At 48.4% G+C, this 20,254-nt stretch overlaps 1 protein-coding gene across 1 annotated transcript in view; it reads left to right on the top strand.

Annotated features, from left to right (window-relative positions):
• The first annotated feature begins 684 nt into the window (after positions 1-684).
• Positions 685-20,254, top strand: part of unc45a (unc-45 myosin chaperone A) — a 39,032-nt gene continuing 19,462 nt past the window's right edge. Inside the window, exons 1-10 of the mRNA XM_033014772.1 lie at positions 685-786; positions 2,010-2,168; positions 3,217-3,253; positions 5,582-5,757; positions 7,035-7,127; positions 10,040-10,207; positions 12,748-12,916; positions 15,727-15,897; positions 16,455-16,626; positions 18,605-18,905. Coding sequence (XP_032870663.1) covers positions 775-786; positions 2,010-2,168; positions 3,217-3,253; positions 5,582-5,757; positions 7,035-7,127; positions 10,040-10,207; positions 12,748-12,916; positions 15,727-15,897; positions 16,455-16,626; positions 18,605-18,905 — 1,458 coding nt within the window. The 5' untranslated portion in view covers positions 685-774. The remainder of the gene's footprint in view (positions 787-2,009; positions 2,169-3,216; positions 3,254-5,581; positions 5,758-7,034; positions 7,128-10,039; positions 10,208-12,747; positions 12,917-15,726; positions 15,898-16,454; positions 16,627-18,604; positions 18,906-20,254) is intronic.

Below are 20,254 nucleotides of genomic sequence, written 5' to 3'. Positions count from 1 at the left end.
CCTTTACAATTCCCTGCAGCTGCATTGCTGGGTTGTCTCCGGGCTTCCCCTGCAGAAGCAATGCTGGAGATGTCTCTTGAGTTCACCTCTGACCCTGCATTGCTGGGGTGCATTCCTGCAGCTGCATTGCTGGGGTGCATTCCTGCAGCTGCATTGCTGGGGTGCATTCCTGCAGCTGCATTGCTGGGGTGCATTCCTACAGCTGCATTGCTGGGGTGCATTCCTACAGCCGCATTGCTGGGGTGCATTCCTACAGCTGCATTGCTGGGGTGCATTCCTTCAGCTGCATTGCTGGGGTGCATTCCTGCAGCTGCATTGCTGGGGTGCATGCCTGCAGCTGCATTGCTGGGTGTATTCCTGCAGCTACAGTGCTGGGGATGTCTCTTGAGTTCCCCTCTGTCCCTGCAATGCTGGGGTGCATTCCTACAGCTGCATTGCTGGGGGGTGTATTCCTGCAGCTGCAGTGCTGGGGGTGTCTCTGAGTTTCCCTCTGAAGCTGCAATGCTGGGCTGCCTTTACATTTCCCTCCTGCCGCTGCAATGCTGGGTTGTCTCTGGGCTGCCCGCATCTGCATCTGCAACTGCAACTGCAACTGCAACTGCAACTGCAACTGCAACTGCATCTGCACAGCCAGGCCGGTCCCTGGAGGGATCCCCGCGCTGGGTGACAGCCGTCTCCTTATTTGGTCATGGAGCCGGCCGGGGGATTCCTGACGTCGTCACCCCGCGACGGGAAGGGAGAGATCCGGCCGTCGCCACGGCAACCGGGACCGGCATGGCGGACAGGGTGAGGGCCTGGGAGGGAGGAGGCGGGAAAGAGGGAGGTAGGGGGAAGAAGGGAGGGGGAAAGAGGGATGGGGACAGAGGAAGGGATAGGGGGATGGAGGGAGGGTCTGGGATGAGTCAGGCAGCCTGGTGCTGGTGGAACTGGGGAGGATTGTAGGAAGGAACTGCAGTTGCTGGTTTACACCGAAGATAGACACAGAACGCTGGAGTAACTCAATGGGCCAGGCAGCATCTCTGGAGAGAAGGAATGGGTGACGTCTCGGGTCGAGACCCTTCTTCAGACTGAGGGTCAGGGAAGAGGGAGACACAGACAGAGATAAGGAAGCGTAAGGTACGAATACGAGACATCAAAAGGGATGCTGGTCAAGGAAGATATAGAATAGATCATTGTGTTTAAGAAGGAACTGTGCAGATGCTGGAAAATCGAAGGTAGACAAAAATGCTGGAGAAACTCAGCGGGTGCAGCAGCATCTATGGAGCGAAGGAAATAGGCAACGTTTCAGGACAAAACCCTTAGAATAGATCATTGGTAGCTAGGGGAAGGTGATAACAAAGCAAACAGAGATACAATGTAATCAGGGGACAGTCAGACTGGTCCAAGAACTAGGAAGGAGCAGAGATGGAGAGAGAGGGAAAGCAAGTGTTACTTGAAGTTAGAGAAGTCAATATTCTGAACCAGTCTGAAGGAGGGTCTTGACCCGAAACATCACCGATTCCTTCTTTCCAGAGATGCTGCCTGTCCCGCTGAGTCACTCCGGATTTTTGTGTCTACAATGTTCATACCGCTGGGGTGTAACCTGCCCAAGCGAAATATGTGCTGTTGCTCCAATTTGCGCTGGACCTCACTCTGACAATGGAGGAGGCCCAGGACAGGAAGGTCAGCGTGGGAATGAGGAGTTAAATTGTTTAGCAACCGGAGATATGTGTTTTCGAACTTCTGTACCTCTTTCCTGGTGGGAGAGGAGAAGATGGAATGACTGGGGTGAGACTGGTCCTTGATTATGTTGTGTAGGAAGGAACTGCAGATGCTGGTTTATACTGGTCTTAAGAAGGGTCTCGACCCGAAACGTCAGCTATTCCTTCTCTCCAGAGATGCTGCCTGAGCCGCTGAGTTACTCCAGCTTTTTGTGTCTATCCCTGGTTATGCCTTGGTGAGGCAGCATGAAAGGGGTGCTTCAGGAGCAAGACTGGGACTGATTTTTTTTCCTGCGTTTCTTGTTATAGGCCAGTGTGGCACTGCTGCGGGAGGATGGGAATGCACATTTTAAAGCGGGTGACTATGACGCAGCCCTGTCCTGTTATACACAAGCGATTGAGCTTTCCCCAGAGCTGACCGAGCTCACAGTCCTGCGGCGCAACAGAGCGGCCTGCTACCTCAAGCTGGTGAGTAAAATACCGAAGCATCCCATCGCACAGGAATGGCAAGGTGGCGCAGTGGTAGAGTTGCTGCCTTACAGCGCCAGAGACCCAGGCTCCATCCCGACTATGGGTGCTGTCTGAATGGAGATCGTACGTTCTCCCTGTGACCGCATAGGTTTTCTCCGGGTGCTCCGGTTTCCTCCCACACTCTAAAGACGTACAGGTTTGTAGGTTAATTGGCTTGGTAAAAAATGTAAGTTGTCCTGGTTTAATTTAGTTTAGAGATACAGCGCGGAAATAGGCCCTTCGGCCCAACGGGTGCGTGCCGTCCAGCGATCCCCGCACATTAATCCTACACCCACTAGGGACAATTTTTTTTCAAACCTGTACGTCATTGGAGTGTGGGAGGAAACCGAAGATCTCGGCGAAAACCCACGCAGGTCACGGGCAGAACGTACAAACTCCGTCCAGCCAGCACCCATAGTCGGGGATCGAACCCGGGTTTCTGGCGCTGCATTCGCTGTAAGGCAGCAACTCTACCACTGCGTCACCCTGACCATGTAGGATAGTGTTAGTGTGCGGGGATCGCTGGTCGGCATGGACTCGGTAGGCCGAAGGGCCCGATAGTGCTAGTGTACGGTCGGCGTGGACTCTGTGGACTAAACGGCCTTTCAGCGCCGTATCTCTGAAGTCTAAAGGGCCTGTCCCACTTTCACGACCTAATTCACGACCTTTTTTAGGCGTGGACATTTTCATCATGCTAGAAAAAACGCCCCGACCTACTTGATGCCACGAGTACCTACGACTAGCATCACGGCCTGCTACGACCTACCTACGACCTCCTAAGACGTCCTACGACCTCCTACGACCTCGTGACGACCATGCTGCGAGTACGAGTCAAGGGCAAACTCGGCAGAGGTCGTGAATAAGGTCGTGAAAGTGGGACAGGCCCTTAAAGCATGAATAGTGTTTCCTTAAAGATTGTGAATTAACTAATTTTGGCTGGAATAAATGTTTAATTGGCTTTGTGGACATCATGAATGATTGATTTTTCTCTCCCGCTGGTTCTCAGGAGGAATACTCCAAGGCAGAGGCTGATGCTTCAAAAGGTAAGTGAGGAGAGGCTATTCTGTGTGCAGCAACACTCAGAGTGGCAGCGTTTACACGCTCGTTCCTCTGCCAGACTGAGAAGTTGTCTGTTGTCAGATGGAATGTTCTGCGCTATCGGGAGAATGTAAAAATCCCACCACATTGCCAAAATCAGTGAACAGGGATATTTTTCTCAGGGTCCTGACCAACATTTTTTCTTCCAGAGTTGCCAAAACAAATTCTACAGTCCTTATCACATCCCGAACTCTGTGGTTCAAGTCTCCACAAGGGAATTTCACAGAAATTAGATTTGGAAAGTACTATTCAATTAGCCTTTTTCTTCGAAGACGGACACAAAATGCTGGAGTAACTCAGCGGGACAGGCAGCATCTCTGGATAGAAGGAATGGGCGATGCTTTGGGTCGAGACCCTTCTTTAGACTGGTTTAAACCAGCATCTGCAGTTCCTTCCTACGCATTTAGTATTTTTCTTTCTTTAATAATAATAATAATGGATGGGATTTATATAGCGCCTTTCTAATACTCAAGGCGCTTTACATCGCATTATTCATTCACTCCTCAGTCACACTCGGTGGTGGTAAGCTACTTCTGTAGCCACAGCTGCCCTGGGGCAGACTGACGGAAGCGTGGCTGCCAATCTGCGCCTACGGCCCCTCCGACCACCACCAATCACTCACACACATTCACATTCTTTGATCTGGAAAAATTTGAATTCTTGCATGTTTTAATTTAGTTGCAGCATGGAAGCAGGGACTTTGGCCCACCGAGTCACACTGACCCTCGATCACTCGCTCACACTAGTTCTGTGTTATCCCACTCTCCCATCCACTCCTACGCACTAGGGGCAATTTACAGAGGCCATTTAACCTACAAGACCCATTTGTCCAAGTTGAGATACTGGCGATATTACACCCATTGCACAGATTTGCTAAACTACTGTACCAGAAAACAAATCTTGCGTGAACCTAATGACCAAAAACGATCCGTCTATTCAAATCAATCCACACTTAGCGTACTATGTATTTCACATTCTTTTATTCTTTAGTCAGAGGGTGGTGAATCTTGCCACAGAAGGTTGTGGAGGCCATCAATTGATATTTTTAAGGCCTCTGGGTTCTTCAAGCCTGCATTAGCCTGCATGTAAACCATCGACCCTGCCACCATTTTCATGCACTTTCTCCGTTTCCCTTGATTGCCTGAACGTTTAGAAGTCTGTTGGTCCGTGCGTGAATGGACTCGTGAGTCAGGAATTCCAAATATTCACCACTTTCGAAGTAACTACATTTCTCCTCATCCTTGTCCTAAATGGTTTATTCTGCAACTGACCCTGGTTCTACTCTCCTCAGACAAAGGGTGCACCCTCCCACCTCCCCCACCCCCCCCCCCCTCCCCTCCCACCTTCCCCCTTCCCCCCTCCCCCCCACCACCCTCCATGTTCTGTCAAGCTCTTTAAGAATTATTGTTCAATGAGATCTGCTCACATAGACTGTTCAATCACTCCTTCTTTGATAGTCCTAGAGGCATGCAGCACAAAAACAGGCCAAAGATAGACACAAAGTGCTGGAGCAACTCAGCGGGTCAGGCAGCATCTCGAGAGAAAAAGGATGGGTGACGTTTTGGGTCGGGACCCTTCATCAGATTGAAACCATGAATGTCACCATTCCTTTTTATCTAGAGATGCTGCCTGGACCCGCTGGGTTACTCCAGCACTTTGTGTCAATCTTCGGTGTATACCAGAAATCTGCAGTTCCTTTCTACACAGAAACGGGCTCTTCGGCCCAACACATCCACATCGACCAAGATGTCCCATCCATGTTAGTCCCACGTCCATATTCCTCTAAACCAGTGGTTCCCAACCTTTTTTAGCTCATGACCCCCTTGGGATCTTTTAATTTTTCTGTGGCCCCCCCTGACATTATTAGCGGAAAAAAAGTACTTCAATATTATAATACCTTCCATAAAAATATCAGTGTCTGTTAATTGCACATATATTCTCTTTTATTCTATTCCACAAACATCAAAAATATTTCAACTACATAGATTTAAATTTATTAGAACTGAAATTTAGGAGGCAACAGGGTGGTAGCTCTGTGGCCCCCTTCATTGAACCTGTGGCCCCCTAAATCCCAAAATGTTTCTGTGTCCCCACTGAAATTTGCCATGGCCCCTTTGGGACCATATGGCCCCAGGTTAGGAATCACTGCTCTAAACCTTCCCCATTCACGCACCTATGCAAGTGTCTTTAAGGTCATTAAGTTTCTGTGTGTAGATCTGTATTAACATCCAAGGGGATTTCCTCGGCAGTAATGCTTGCCCTTCTCCTCTCAGCCATTGAGGCGGATGGCAAGGACGTGAAGGCTCTGTTCCGCAGGAGTCAGGCCCTGCAGGAGCTGGGAAGACTGGATCAGGCCTTCGCTGATACCCAGAGGTGCGCTGTCCTGGAACCCAAGAACAAAGTCTTCCAGGAATCACTGCGGCAAATTGCAGCAAGTATCCAGGAGCAGGTGAGGGGCTGATGGAAAACCGGAAATGTTGAGGGAAGTGCTGGTGCATGTTGGCAGGCTAAAGGCCTGGGATTGTCTTTGTTATTGATGACTTAACGTTGAATTTTGTACATTGTCAGTTTGGCTGGTGATGAAGATTGAGTTCAGCTTGTCTGATTTAGACAATCTATAATAGGTGCAGGAGTAGACCATTCGGCCCTTCGAGCCAGCACCGCCATTCAATATATTCATCCACAATCATGGCTGATCATCCACAGCTTGTTCGGTCATGAGAGGATATTGTACCCGTGCATTCATTCTGTGCCATCACCGAGTGTCAGAAAGCTACCACATCAGGTTTAGCTTCGTGATACAGCATGGAAACAGGCCCTTCGGCCCACTGAATCCTCCCCAACCATTAATCACCTAGTCACAGTATTTCTACTCATCCACTCCCTATTTGCAGAGGGCAATTAACCTTCAAACCTGCACGTGTTTTGGATGTGGGATGAGGAAGCCCACGCGGTCACAGGGAGAACATGCAAACTCCACACAGGCAGCGGCAAAAGGTCAGGATTGAACCGAGGTGTCTGGCGCTGTGAGGCAGCAGCTCTATCCACCGTGCTGCCCAAATTTGATCAGCTGCACCCTCTTTTCCCACCCAAGGACCTGATGCTGCACCTTGTCTTAACTTTCCGCTAATGGGACCGCAGCTTAATTAGCAAGGCCAGCAGTCACATCCCCCCCCATCGCCCTTGGGACGGAGGAAGCGGTCACTCTGCTCGAGACACTGCAGTCTTCCTGGAGAAGATGCCTCCTCAGCTGCTGGGGATGGGAGGGAGTTGTAGGATATGTGAAATTGTGATTCATGTTTAACCTCTGGCATCAGCCCTTCCCAACGCCGGCTTTGTTGGGGGAAGTATTTAGGAGCGCTCTGCTCATGAGTTTGAACTATTTAAGAAAAGTATTTTTCTCAGAATACTGCACGCTTCAAGGGATGATTTGATCCGGGCTGTGCTGGCATGGTTATTGTGGAAGGTACACAAAAATGCTGGAGAAACTCAGCGGGTGCAGCGGCATCTATGGAGCGAAGGAAATAGGCAACGTTTCGGCCCGAAACGTTGCCTATTTCCTTCGCTCCATAGATGCTGCTGCACCCGCTGAGTTTCTCCAGCGTTTTTGTGTACCTTCGATTTTCCAGCATCTGCAGTTCATTCTTAAACACATGGTTATTGTGGAACTCCGGTAAGAGCATTGTAATAATCCTCATCTGACATGTTTCCGTCTCCTTGTTCCAGGTCCTAAAGCAGTCCTCCACTGATTCTCGAGTGGAACAAATGTTTGAAATCCTTCTGGATCCTGAGGAGAAAGATGCTGACAAAAAACAAAAGGTGTGTGTTTTCTTTAGAATATTCTTTGATCATCGACAGGCCCTTCGGTCTACCTTATCCATGCTGTCCAAGATGCCCCATCTATGCTCGTCCGCATTTGTCCCTCTAAACCTTGCCTATCTACAAACCTGTCCAAATGTCAAGTCAAGAGTGTTTTATTGTCATATGTCCCAGATAGAACAGTGACATTCTTACTTGTCTTTCAAATGTTATTATACCTGCCTCTGAACCTTTCCTATCCATGTACCTGTCCTAATGTCTTTTTAAATGTTGTTATTAGACCTGCTTCAGCTACATTCTCTGGTAGCTCGTTCCATATACCCACCACCCTCTGTGGGGAAAAATGTCCCCCTCAGGTTCCTATGAGAATTTTCCCCTTAACCTTAAACCTGTGACTTCTAGTTCTTGATTCTCCTCCCTGAGTGACTGACTGAACTTTGTTGCCTTCCATCACAGTGAAGAATGCTGTGGTGGATGTTTATGTTAAATTCTATTGTGTATAGGGTGATTTCACGAAAGGTCACTGGAGCGTAGATCCGCACGCACGTGACCGAAAATTTTAACTGGAGTACATGCGTCACTTCCGGTACATGTTAGTGAATGGGAAAACACGCACTTTCACGCCCGTTAAAAACATCGAAACCGGCCCGTTTTTGAGCAGCAATTTACTGTACCAGTCGGGGTGACCGTGAGGAACAGCTACCTAAATTTACAGTCCAAAAAAAAGATAGAAACTAAGGTAAATTCAAGAGGGAGCTGAAGGTGTAAATACAGCGGAAGTGGTCAGCGGACATTTGCCGTGGAGATTTAAAGATCGAAAATATCGGGAATTATCGCGTTTGCTCGCTGCATTTCATCAAAAGTGGCATTATTGACTTTTTATCTTTATTCATTTGTTATATGAAAAGTATTAAAAGTTAAAAATCCGTCAGTAAAATTGCAAAATCGCCCATGGTTCTCAGGTGGGTTTTAACATGCAAAATGAAAATGCTTCTGAAGCTCCATTTACCATTTAAATAATCGTAAACTATCAATGCGTTTTGAAATAAATTTTACTGAGATGCAAGCTAAGGAATGGGAACGCCATGCACGTGCAACAAGAAGAGAGTATTAAAGCAGATTTGGTTGCAGCTCAAGCATCTATACCTCTGCAAGTTGATGGCGTTCTTGTGCACATTGTCTATCCTGCTCACAGTGGGTGCCCAATCAGGATTGTTGACATCATTCCATGCTGCAGGCTTGTCTGTTATTAGATGATAAATAAATAAATAAGTAGTTTGGGTGATTGTGCAGGCTTTAAACAAGAAACATTGAGAAATATATTTTGGCAAATAATAAAAGGTCCTGCTTTTGTCCAACTAACAGCTGACAATTATCCCATTTATCAATTTATTTCAAAACGCATTGATAGTTTACGATTATTTAAATGGTAAATGGAGCTTCAGAAGCATTTTCATTTTGCATGTTAAAACCCACCTGAGAACCATGGGCGATTTTGCAATTTTACTGACGGATTTTTAACTTTTAATACTTTTCATATAACAAATGAATAAAGATAAAAAGTCAATAATGCCACTTTTGATGAAATGCAGCGAGCAAACGCGATAATCCCCGATATTTTGGATCTTTAAATCTCCACGGCAAATGTCCGCTAGCACTTCCGCCGTTTTGACACCTTCAGCTCCCTCTTGAATTTACCTTAGTTTCTATCTTTTTTTTGGACTGTAAATTCACGGTGCCTCACGGTCACCCCAACTGGCACAGTAAATTGCAGCTCAAAAACGGGCCGTTTTCGATGTTTTTAACGGGTGTGAAAGTGCGTGTTTTCCCATTCACTAACATGTACCGGAAGTGACGCATGTACTCCAGTTAAAATTTTCGGTCATGTGCGTGCGGATCTACGCTCCAGTGACCTTTCGTGAAATCACCCTATTGTGTTCTTTTTAATTGTATGGCTGCCTGGTAACTCATCTCACTGTACCTTAATTGGTCCACGAGACAAATAAGTTATCCTTTGGAGAAAGACTGTGTGTCCACGCTATCTATTCCCCCTGACGAACATGTTCTGATCTGAAGGTCGTGTAGTAGATAGGTGAGTACTAAGCCTGAGACAGCAGCTTCTGCCTTTGTGGTGAAGTGTAAAGCTGACTCGTTCATACTTTTAGATGGCATTCGATCATAACCAGCAAGTAGCAGAGATATTGATTCTGTCTAAGAAGGAACTGCAGATGCTGGAAAATCGAAGGTAGACAAAAATGCTGGAGAAACTCAGCGGGTGAGGCAGCATCTATAGAGCGAAGGAAATAGGCAACGTTTCGGGCCAAAACCCTTCTTCAGATTGATGTGAGGGGGGGGGGGAGAAGAAAGAAGGGAAGAGGAGGAGCCAGTGGGCTGAGTGAGAGCTGAGAAGGGGAGGAGAAAGTACGGACTACCTGAAATTAGAGAAGTCAATGTTCATACCGCTGGGGTGTAAACTGCCCATATGAGGTGCTGCTCCTCCAATTTACGGTGTTCCTCACTCTGGCCATGGAGGAGGCCCAGGACAGAAAGGTCGGATTCGGAATGGGAGGGGGAGTTGAAGTGCTGAGCCACTGGGAGATCAGGTTGGTTATTGCGAACCGAGCGGAGGTGTTGGGCGAAGCGATCGCCAAACCTGCAGGACATTGTGTATTGTGTGTTCTTTTTAAGTGTATCGCTGCTGGCAAATTCATTTCACTGCACCTTCGGATGCATGTGACGAATAAAATTGGCTTTGACTTTGACTTTGACTTGCCAACATGTCCCAGCTACACTAGTCTCACCTGCCCGTGTTTGGTCCATATCCCTCTAAACCTCTCTCGTTGAGTTACTTCGGCACTTTGTGTCTATCTGCAGCTCCTTGTATCTACTCTAACCGTTTCTTTCCTGTACAGGCTGCCCAGAATCTGATCGTTCTTGCTCGCGAGGATGCCGGGGCGGAGAGGATATTCCGCAGCGACGGGGCACGTCTCCTTCAGAAAATGCTGGAGACGGGGAATGTGGACATGATCCTGGCGTCACTGCGCACGCTGGTGGGACTGTGCTCAGGCCACCAATCTCGGGTTAGTCATGGGACAAATGGGTTCTCCTTGAGTCTTCGGTATTAAATTAATGTCCTCGATGTTGGAATCTTCCGTGGAATATTGGCACCATCTCTCTTTGGGGCTGTGGAGTCCAAAACTAGAGGGCATAGGTTTAACGTGAGAGGGGAAAGAATAGCGGGCCTGAGGGTCAAATGTTTTCACACAGAATACATATCTGGAAGACACTGCCAGACCAGGTGGTGGAAGTAGCTGCAGATACATGTCTAATAATAATAATAATAATAATAATAATAATATCTTTTATTGTCATTGCACGTCAGTGCAACGAGATTTAGTGTGCAGCTCCACTGATGTACAAGAGAGGTAAATAAATACAATACATAAATAAGCAAGCTGAATTGATTGACGTGACCATCTGAGGGAAACTGTCCAAAGGGGGTGGGTGGGGGGGCACTCATTAGGGCCGGTTCAGAGCCGCTATAGCTCTTGGGATAAAACTGTTCCTGAGTCTGGAGGTTCGGGCGTAGAGGGCCTTGTAACGTCTGCCGGAGGGAAGTAGTTGAAACAGACCGTGGCAGGGGTGTGATGAGTCCTTATGGATGCTGAGGGCCTTCCTGAGGCACCGCGTGTGGTAGATGCCCTCCAAGGCTGGTAGCTCTGTCCCGATGATCCGCTGCGCTCTGTTGACGACGCGCTGAAGAGCTCTCCTCTCCGCCTCCGTGCAGCTGAGATACCACACAGAGATGCCATACGTTAGTATGCTCTCTGTGGTGCAGCGGTAGAACGTTGTCAGCAGCTGTTGGGGCAGACCAGTCTTTTTTAATGTCCTCAGGAAGAACAGTCGTTGCTGTGCCTTCTTGACCAGCGCAGCGGTGTTTGTGGATCATGTGAGGTCTTCTGAAATGTGAGTGCCCAGAAACTTAAAGCTGGACACTCTCTCCACACTTTCCCCGTAAATGGAGATTGGGGCGTATTCTCCAGAATGGGACCTCCTGAAGTCAATAATCAGCTCCTTGGTCTTGACTAAAAGTCATTTGGACAAGTACATGGATAGGGAAGGATATAGAAGGATATGCCAAATGCAGGCAAACGAGACTAGCTCGTGCCTAGACAGAGGTACAAAAGACCGCAGATGCTAGATTATGGAGCAAAAACTAGCTGCTGAAAGAACGCAGCAGGTCAGGCAGCATCTGTGGAGGGAATGGACAGTCGATGTTTTGAGACGGGTCCCTTCCTGTGGACTTCCCGTCCCAAAACGCCGACTGTCCTTTCCCTCCGCAGGTGCTGCCTGCCCACTGAGACACTCCAGTGGTTTATTTCTGGCTCGGGAAAACACCTTGGTGGACACGTACAAGTTGGGCCAAAGGGCTGACTTTCTGTGCTGCATTACTCTAGTGACTCTGAGTTATGTATGTGTTAGTTTTAGAGATACAACCTGGAATAAAGATAAAGATGCCAACACATTATTTTAACGTGTGTCTCCTAATATACTCGTCAATTGATCACAGTCAGGTTCTGCTCATGTTTTAGTTAGTTTACAGATATAGCATGGAAATAGACCCTTCCGTGCACTGAGTCCATGCCGACATTCGGTCTCCCGTTCACACTAGTTCTACATTATCCCACTTTCACATCCACTCCCTACCCACACTAGGGGCAATTCACAGAGGGCCCATTTAACCTGCAAACCCGCCCGTCTTTGGGATGTGGGAGGAAACCGGAGCACCCCGTCGAAACCCACACAGTCACAGGAAGAACGTGCAAACTCCACAAGACAGCACCGGAGGTCAGGATCGAACCTGAGTCTCTGGTGCTGTGAGGCAGCAATCTACCCACTGCGACACTGTGCTGGTTGTGTAGTGAAATATCCAAGGTGGTATATTATCAAATATGTGTAAGAACATGATGTGCAAGGTTTTTTAAACATATTGATTCCATCGTATGAGCCCCTCAATGTAGCCCCTCAAATTCTCAATGTAGGAACCCTCAGAATTGAGAATGACGGGACCATTTTTTATCATTGCAGTTGCTGAATGTGTAGTTTGCTGCCCATCTTCCAGCAACAGTGGCTGCTGAAAGTCTAGCACATCATAAGTTCATATGTATATGTGATAGGAGCAGAATTACGCCATTCGGCCCATCAAGGCTACTCTGCACTGTCTTCACAAGTCTACTACTTGTCAAGTATCTGGTTGGCATCCAACTTTAGGTGATCTCTGGATTATGGTATAGAAAAGATTATGCAATAGTGTGAATGCATTTTGTTGTCTCTGTACTGTACACTGCACAATGACAATAAAGTTGAATCTGAATCTGAAATAGAATACTATTTCCCACTATTGCAACGTTTAAGAAACAAGGTACATGGATAGGACAGGTTTTGAGAAATATGGGCCAAGCGCAGGCAGGTGGGACCAGTGTAGCTGGGACATGTTGGTCGGTATGGGCAAGTTGGGCCGAAGGGCCTGTTTCCACGCTGTGTGACTATACAAAAGGTGCATTTATATAGCATCTTGCTCCTCATCTGAAAGGTTGAATGATTTGATATCTGTTTGCAGGCATCAATGATTGTACATGCGGTGGGAATCGACAGGCTCTGCTCCATGATGGGCCACGACCACGAGCAGGTTTCCCTGGCAACGTGCAATGTCCTGCAGGCTATTTTTGATTCATTGAAAGGTGGGATAAAGAGTGTCGTTCGGGGGAAAGAGGAAGCGGTGGTCCTTGGTGAGTCTCTTGTGCAGGAATGATTTCCAGTTCCTTCCTGTTGCACCTTCACTGTCTAAGAAAGAACTGCAGATGCTGGAGAAATATGAACACCTCATATTCCGCTTGGGCAGTTTACACCCCAGCGGTGTGAACATTGACTTCTCCAATTTCAGGTAGTCCCTGCTTTCTCCCTCCTTCCCCTCCCCTTCCCAGCTCTCCCACAGTATCCGCCTCTTCCTTTCTTCTTCCCACCCCGCCCACCCCCACAGAAGGGTCTTGACTCGAAACGTCAATAAAGCACAGAACTGTGTATGTCTTGTGTATGAAGGAACTGCAGATGGCGGCTTAAACCAAAGATAGACACAATCTGATTTGCTTGGCAAGCTTGCTGAGCAAAGCTAGACACAAAATGCTAGAGTAACTCAAGCGGGACAGGCAGCATCACTAGAGAGAAGAGGCGGGTGAAGCTTCTGGTCGAGTCTGCAGATGGGTCTTGACCCGAAGCGTCACCCGATCATTCTATCCAGAGATGCTGCCTGTCCCGCTGAGTTACTCCAGCATTGTGTGTCTATCCACTGTGTGTGCCATGTTCTTTACCTCTGCCCTGCCGTTCTGTGCAATATATTGAAATAATTGAAATAATTTAATTGCCACACAACCAAGGTCGGTGGTATTTGGGTTGCCAGCAGCGGTACAGTAATAAAGAACACAACCACAATAAAAAATTTACACAAACATCCACCACAGCATTCATCACTGTGGTGGAAGGCACAGAGCTTGGCCAGTCCTCCTCCATTTTCTCTCGTGGTCGGGACCTCCACCCTCCACAGCCGTTGCTGCGGGCGTCCAGATGGTAAGGGACAAAGTCAAGGTGAGTCCAGGATCGGCTCTTCCCAACCAGAGACCGCGGCTTCAGGCTGGTGTAGGCCGCAGGCTGGCGGTCAAAGTTTTAAAGTACCTGCCGTGCCGCAGCCGGAAGCACCGCAGTCTGCAGGGCCGGCGGTCGAAGCTCCCCTCCAGGGGAGATGATAAGTCCATACCTCTGCTCCTTCACCCCTTCTGAAGCAATGTACCTTTTACCATACTACCTCTACTTATTCTGCCCACTTATATGCATCCTTTTTCACTTCTCCGTATTAAACTTCATTGGTCATAAACCTGCCTCTGTTACCAGCATGATTATATCCTGCTGTATTTATCCTCTTTACAGTTCACTACTCCGCCAAACTAATTTAGAAAATGTTGGTGGCATTCCAAATCTAGGCCATTATTACAGATACTCTCTACTATAAAGCCCCCTTAAAGAGGTAACGCATCGCAAGGAGCTTGAATCATACTTTGTGTGCCGTGGGCCAGTGGATGACAATGTCGGGAGCTCGCAGGTCACAGGCTGGTGCCTGTTTTCCGGAGCTCCCGTTGCAACAGCTGCGTCCGCTGGACTGGAAGGCGGCAGCTTCGACCACCCCCGGGCCGCGGAGCTTGAACCGCGGGACTGATACCATCGCCTGGTGGGGTATCGCCTCGGAGAAGAGGAGGGAAGAGACAGTAACTCTAAGACTTTTGCCTCCATCACAGTGAGGAGGTGCTTGGTGAACTCACTGTGGTGGATGTTAATTTGTGTTTATTGTGTGTTGTTATTATTACATGTATGGCTGCAGGCAACAGCATTTCGTTCAGACCGAAAGGTCTGAATGACAATAAAGGAAATCTAATCTAATCTAATCTTTACATTCACTCGGGTGAAATGCAAAGAAATGAGACAAAAAAGCTTGATTCTAGAAGTTATTATTATTAGTATTATTATTATTAGCAACGCAGTGGTGCTGGTTTCCGACCGGAACGGCGACGGACCCACCTCACATCTCTGTCCTCCAGTTCCTGCGGACTTCCGCCGCTGGAAGTTATAGGATTTTGGTGTGTGTGTGTGTGTGCTTCATCATCGTTCCTTACAATGCTACAATGTACGACGGTGATCGCAACTTCTACTGAAGTGTGGATGGCCGTCGGCTCGCTGGGAGCTCATCCGCCCTTTGACAGGTCTTGTTTTTGGTCCTGCTGGGGGTCCACGGCCCCCTTCTCACCTGGCAAACCAGGTGGGGGAGAGGGTTGAAGAAGTAGGTTTTTAATAGAATCGGCGAGGTTTGTGGAGAGAACTCCCGAGCTTTTGGCTTTGGCTGTACAATCACGCAACACATGGAATTGGAAAAGCTTAGCGGTCAGTCAGGTCTGCAGCCCTGGTCATGAAGGGATTTAAGGCTGAGGATTTTAAGGTGGAGGCAGGCATAGCCGGACTGAGACTAGGCTCTTTGTTTTTATTCTGAGAGAGTTCGATTTAGCGCTTTTTAAGGCTAACGGAATCAAGGGATATGGGGAAAATGCAGGAACGAGGTACTGATATTGGGTGTTTAAGAAAGAACTGCAGATGCTGGAAAAATCGAAGGTGGACTAAAAAGCTGGAGGAACTCAGCGGGTGAGGCAGCATTGATGGGGAGAAAGAATAGGCAACGTTTCGGGTTGAGACCCTTCTTCAGACTCGACCCGAAACTTCACCCGCTCCCTCTCCATCGATGCTGCCTCACCCGCTGAGTTCCTCCAACATTTTTGTCTACTGATTTTGGATGATCAGCCATGATCATGTTGAATGGGGGTGCTGGCATGAAGGGCCGAATGGCCTACTGCACCTATTTTCTATGTTTCTATGTAAATGCAAGCACTGAGTGTAAGGTTATTGCCAGCAGATCTTTGAATGAACTTTATGGGGGGGGTATGTACTTCATTATGTGCATTCACGTGTGTTTATTAATTGTCAAATATCCTTTGATTTTTAGATTCCATAAAGGAGCTGAAGATGATTGTGTGCCAGCTCATAGAGATGTTGATACAACACGCAGTTTCTGCACACGGGCGAGAAAATTCCATAAACCTCCTGATCAAAAACGTCCCACGTAAATCCTTACGGGACCCAAACAACTCCATGACGATCTGGGTCATTGATCAAGGTAAGCGTGCAGGAAGGAACTGCTGGTTTAAACCGAAGATGGGCCCAAAAAGATAGGGCTTGCCTGGCTGTATCCCCACGGCAAACCATGGGTGGTTATTCAGCCACTTACTCAATGAAATATTACTTCAACTGAATGTAGAGCGGTAGGCACAGAAAGCTGGAGTAACTCAGCATCTCTGGAGAAAAGGAATAGGCGATGTTTCGGGTTGCGACCCTTCATCAGAGTAGAAGAGACGAAGGTCGTGTGAGGTATCTTGGACATTTGTCGGGGGGGGATTGGGCCGGGGGAGATAGGATGGAGTCTAATATGATTCCAGTGGGGCAGGAGCAGACAGAAACAATGGGTCTGCCATTAGAGCTATACATTAGAGTGGTGTTGCTGTCAGATCAGCTTGAGGCCTGTGGTGCATGAGAATCTTTGGGGAATGTTTGGCCTAGCTTTACAGTGGTACAACTTCTGTATCATTCACTGGCAGAGTTCAGCCCAGAGTTCAGCCTCGCCCTTGCCTCTGCTCCTCGCCATGTATCTAACAGCCCTCTGTCTGCACTGATTAGGGATGAAGAAGGTTCTGGAAGTGGCGGGGACAGTGTCTGAGATTCCCGACAGCCTTCCAGTCACGGACAGCGGTCGGATGAGCGTGTCGGTTTTGCTGAACAAACTCTACGACGATCTCAAGTGCGACGCAGAGCGAGAAGCCTTCCACAAGCTCTGTGAGGACCACGTCAGGTACGGATGGCCAATGCATGTTCCGCTCTTGGTTGGGACTAACAAGTCCAGCTTTCCAGCCCCTGCTCTTTGCTGAGGTAAACCAAGTTCCACTCAAATTGCATTGTATACACTGCGATCGCGATTAGCGTTCTGGTACATGGAATATATATATTCAGCTACGAATCCCACTTCCATTTCCTGCTCAATGATTCCTTTAGTTTAGTGTTACAGAGTGGAAACAGGCCCTTTGGCCCACTACGTCCGTGCCAACCAGTGATCACCCATATCCTAGTTCTATCCTATCCTAAGAACAATTTACAAGGATGCTCCTTATCACTAGGGGGATGCTGGGCAGACTGGGACTTTATTCCTTGTAGCGCAGGAGGCTGTGGGGTAAGCTTATAGGTGTATAAAATCACGAGGGAATGGGAGAATGAGTCTTACCCAGAATAGGGGAATCAAGAACTGGAGGGAATAGGTTTAAGGTGAGAGGGGAGGTGAGAGGTGATGAGCTGCCAGAGGTAGTTGAGGCTGATACAGTAACAACATTTAAAACACATTTGGACGTATAAGAAAGATTTAGAGGGATTTGAGCCAAACGCAGGCAAATGGGACGATAACCCAATGTGCCAACTTGGTCAGCATGGACTAGGAGGGCCGAAGGGCCTGTTTTCTGTACATCTCTAAGACTTTATATAAACTGCAATCATGTGGGTGATTTAACTGCAGCTTAACTGACACCCAGGGTAGTTAATAATGAAAGGCAGCAGCTTAAGGAGAGGAGAGCAAATTAAAAAATGATTGCTAGAAGCTGCTGAGAGATTTCTTTGTTTATTTGCCCGAGACTAGACTCCCAAACTAGATGCTCCGTTCCATGCTCTCCCCCTCCCCCTCCCCCTCCCCCTCTCCCTCCCCCCCCCCCTTTCTCTCTCCCTCCCTCTCCCTGCCCCCCCTCCCTCTCTCTCTCCCTCTCCCTCTCCCCCCTCGCTCCCTCTCCCCCTCTCTCCATCTCTCCCTCTCCCTCTCCCTCTCCCTCTCCCTCTCCCTCTCCCTCTCCCTCTCCCTCTCCCTCTCCCTCTCCCCCTCTCTCCCCCCCTCACCGTCTCCCCCTCCCCATCTCTCTCCCTCTCTGTCTCTGTCTCTTTCTTTCTATCTCTCTCTTTGGGTCTCTCACTCTCTCTGTCTTTCACTCTCTCTGTCTGTCTCTCTCTCTTTCTCGCTCTCTCTCTTCCTCGAGTTGAGTTTAGTTTATTGTCACGTGAACTGAGGTTGGGGCTGTCAACTGTCCCGTATTAGCCGGGACATCCCGTATATTGGGCTAAATTGGTTTGTCCCGTACGGGTCCGCCCTTGTCCCGTATTTGACCGCTACTACTCGGGACTGTCGGGTCGGAGCGCCGCGTCCGGCCCCTGCCTCACCCGTCCCAACGTAGTGCAGCCCATGGAGTGCAGCAGCAGCACCTCGCCCATGGCCCCGTCGGTCGGCAGCCCGGCCACCTGTCCGACCTTCGGACCTTCGCTTACTGTTTTACTGTTCTTTTAAAAAATATATAAATCATGTTTCTTGGGGTATCTAAATTGTATTCGTTTAAATTATGACTATCGGATGGAAGCTGCAAACCAAATCTCGTTGCACCTATGTGCAATGACAATTAAATGTATTATTGTTATTATTACACCCACACCCCTCCGTCTCATGGCCTAATATCGGTTCAGGAGTTGGATGGGGTGCCAGACTTTGCGTGCGACGTGGCGAGGCCTGGGCCGACTCATCGTTCACCCAGGCACGGCCGAGTCGGTCAACGAATTGCCGTCGGGAATGTGTCCCTTATTTTGACCGTTTTTCCCTTATTTGGGAGTGAGAAAGTTGGCAACGCTAACCACGGAACGGTGGAAAGTTTTTGTTGCGTGCTTACCAGTCAGCAGAAAGACAAGACATAGTTGCTGTACGTGGTACAGTCAAGTTTATGTTTAACATGGGTTCTCCCTGTGCGCAGGGGCCACTTTGAGTCTCCGGGAATGGACGGCAAGCTGCGGGCTATCCAGACGGTCTCCACCCTGCTGCAGGGCCCCTCGGAGGTCGGGAACCGGGTGCTGGAGATGAGCGGCGTGCTGGAGTGCATGATCGCCCTGTGCAGCTCGGAGAGGGAGGTGGACCAGCTGGTCGCCGTGGAGGCGCTGATCCACGCCGCGGGCAAATCCAAGCGGGCGTCCTTCATCACTGCCAACGGGGTGACCCTACTGAAGGACATCTACAAGAAGAACGAGAGTGACCACATCAAGATCCGAGCGCTGGTGGTAGGTGGCGGCTGGTTCAGGGGGAGGAAGTTCAGGAATCCTGATGGAAAACTGTATGTGTGTGGAGCAAAGGGGGTCAGTCGTTATATCTTGGCCCTGATTAGTTCAAGTGAGTTTATTGTCATGTGTCCCTGATAGGACAATGAAATTCTTGCTTTGCTTCAGCACAACAGAACATAGTAGGCATTGACTACAAAACAGATCAGTGTGTCCATATACCATTATATAAATATATACACACACATGAATAAATAAACTGATAAAGTGCAAATAACAGATAATGGGCTATTAATGTTCAGAGTTTTGTCCGAGCCAAGTTTAATAGCCTGATGGCTGTGGGGAAGTAGCTATTCCTGAACCTGGTTGTTGCAGTCTTCAGGCTCCTGTACCTTCTACCTGAAGGTAGCAGGGAGATGAGTGTGTGGCCAGGATGATTATTAAGGGCCATTCTGTGTGTGGCTAAACTTTCGTACACGGAGGACCTGATGCTGCTTGCCCTTGCCTTTGTGGAAGCTGCAGTATGATGAATGTTAAAATGGCCGTACAGCGCAAGGACTAATTTGTTGTGCGGCACAAGGCTCTTCATAAGTTTTAGGAGCAGAAGTAGGCTATTCGGCCCATCAAATCTACTCTGCCATTCAATCATGGCTGATCTATCTTTCCCTCCCAACCCCATTCTCCAGCCTCCTCCCCATAACCCCTGACAACTTTCCTAATCACGAATCTGCCACTCTCCCCCTTAAAAATATCTATGGACTCCCACAGATTCACCACCCACTGACTAAAGAAATTCCTCCTCATCTCCTTTCTAAAGGTACGTCCTTTTATTCTGAGGCTGTGACCTCTAGTCCTGGACACTCCCACTAGTGGAAACATCCCCTCCACATTCACTCTATCCAGGCCTTTCGTTATTCTGTAAGTTTCAATGAAGGTCGCTTCTCATCTTTCTAAACTCCAGCGAGTAGAGGCCCAGTGCCGTCAAACGTCCATCATATGTTAACTCAATCATTCCTGCGATCATTATCGTACAGCACCAGTGGACCCTCTCCAGCGCCAGCGCATCGCTCGTCAGATACGAGACCCAAAACTCCTCACAATACTGCAAATGTGGTCTGACCAGTGCTTTAGAAAGCCTCAGCTTAGATAGGCTTTGATGTACAATGCAAGATTCTTCATAGGTATCCTTTGATGTGCAGTTAGCTATAACTGTACAGCACAGGATGAAGAAGTGTCTTGACCTGAAACGTCACCCATTCCTTCTCTCCAGAGACGCTGCCTGTCCCGCTGAGCTACTCCAGCATTTTGTGTCTATCTTTGGTGTAAACCAGCATCTGTAGTTCATAGAAACA

The sequence above is a fragment of the Amblyraja radiata genome, chromosome X (genome assembly GCF_010909765.2).
Source record: "Amblyraja radiata isolate CabotCenter1 chromosome X, sAmbRad1.1.pri, whole genome shotgun sequence".
Lineage (NCBI taxonomy): Eukaryota > Metazoa > Chordata > Chondrichthyes > Rajiformes > Rajidae > Amblyraja > Amblyraja radiata.
Note: the sequence above shows the minus strand (reverse complement) of the source record. Positions and strands in the feature narration are given on the sequence as shown.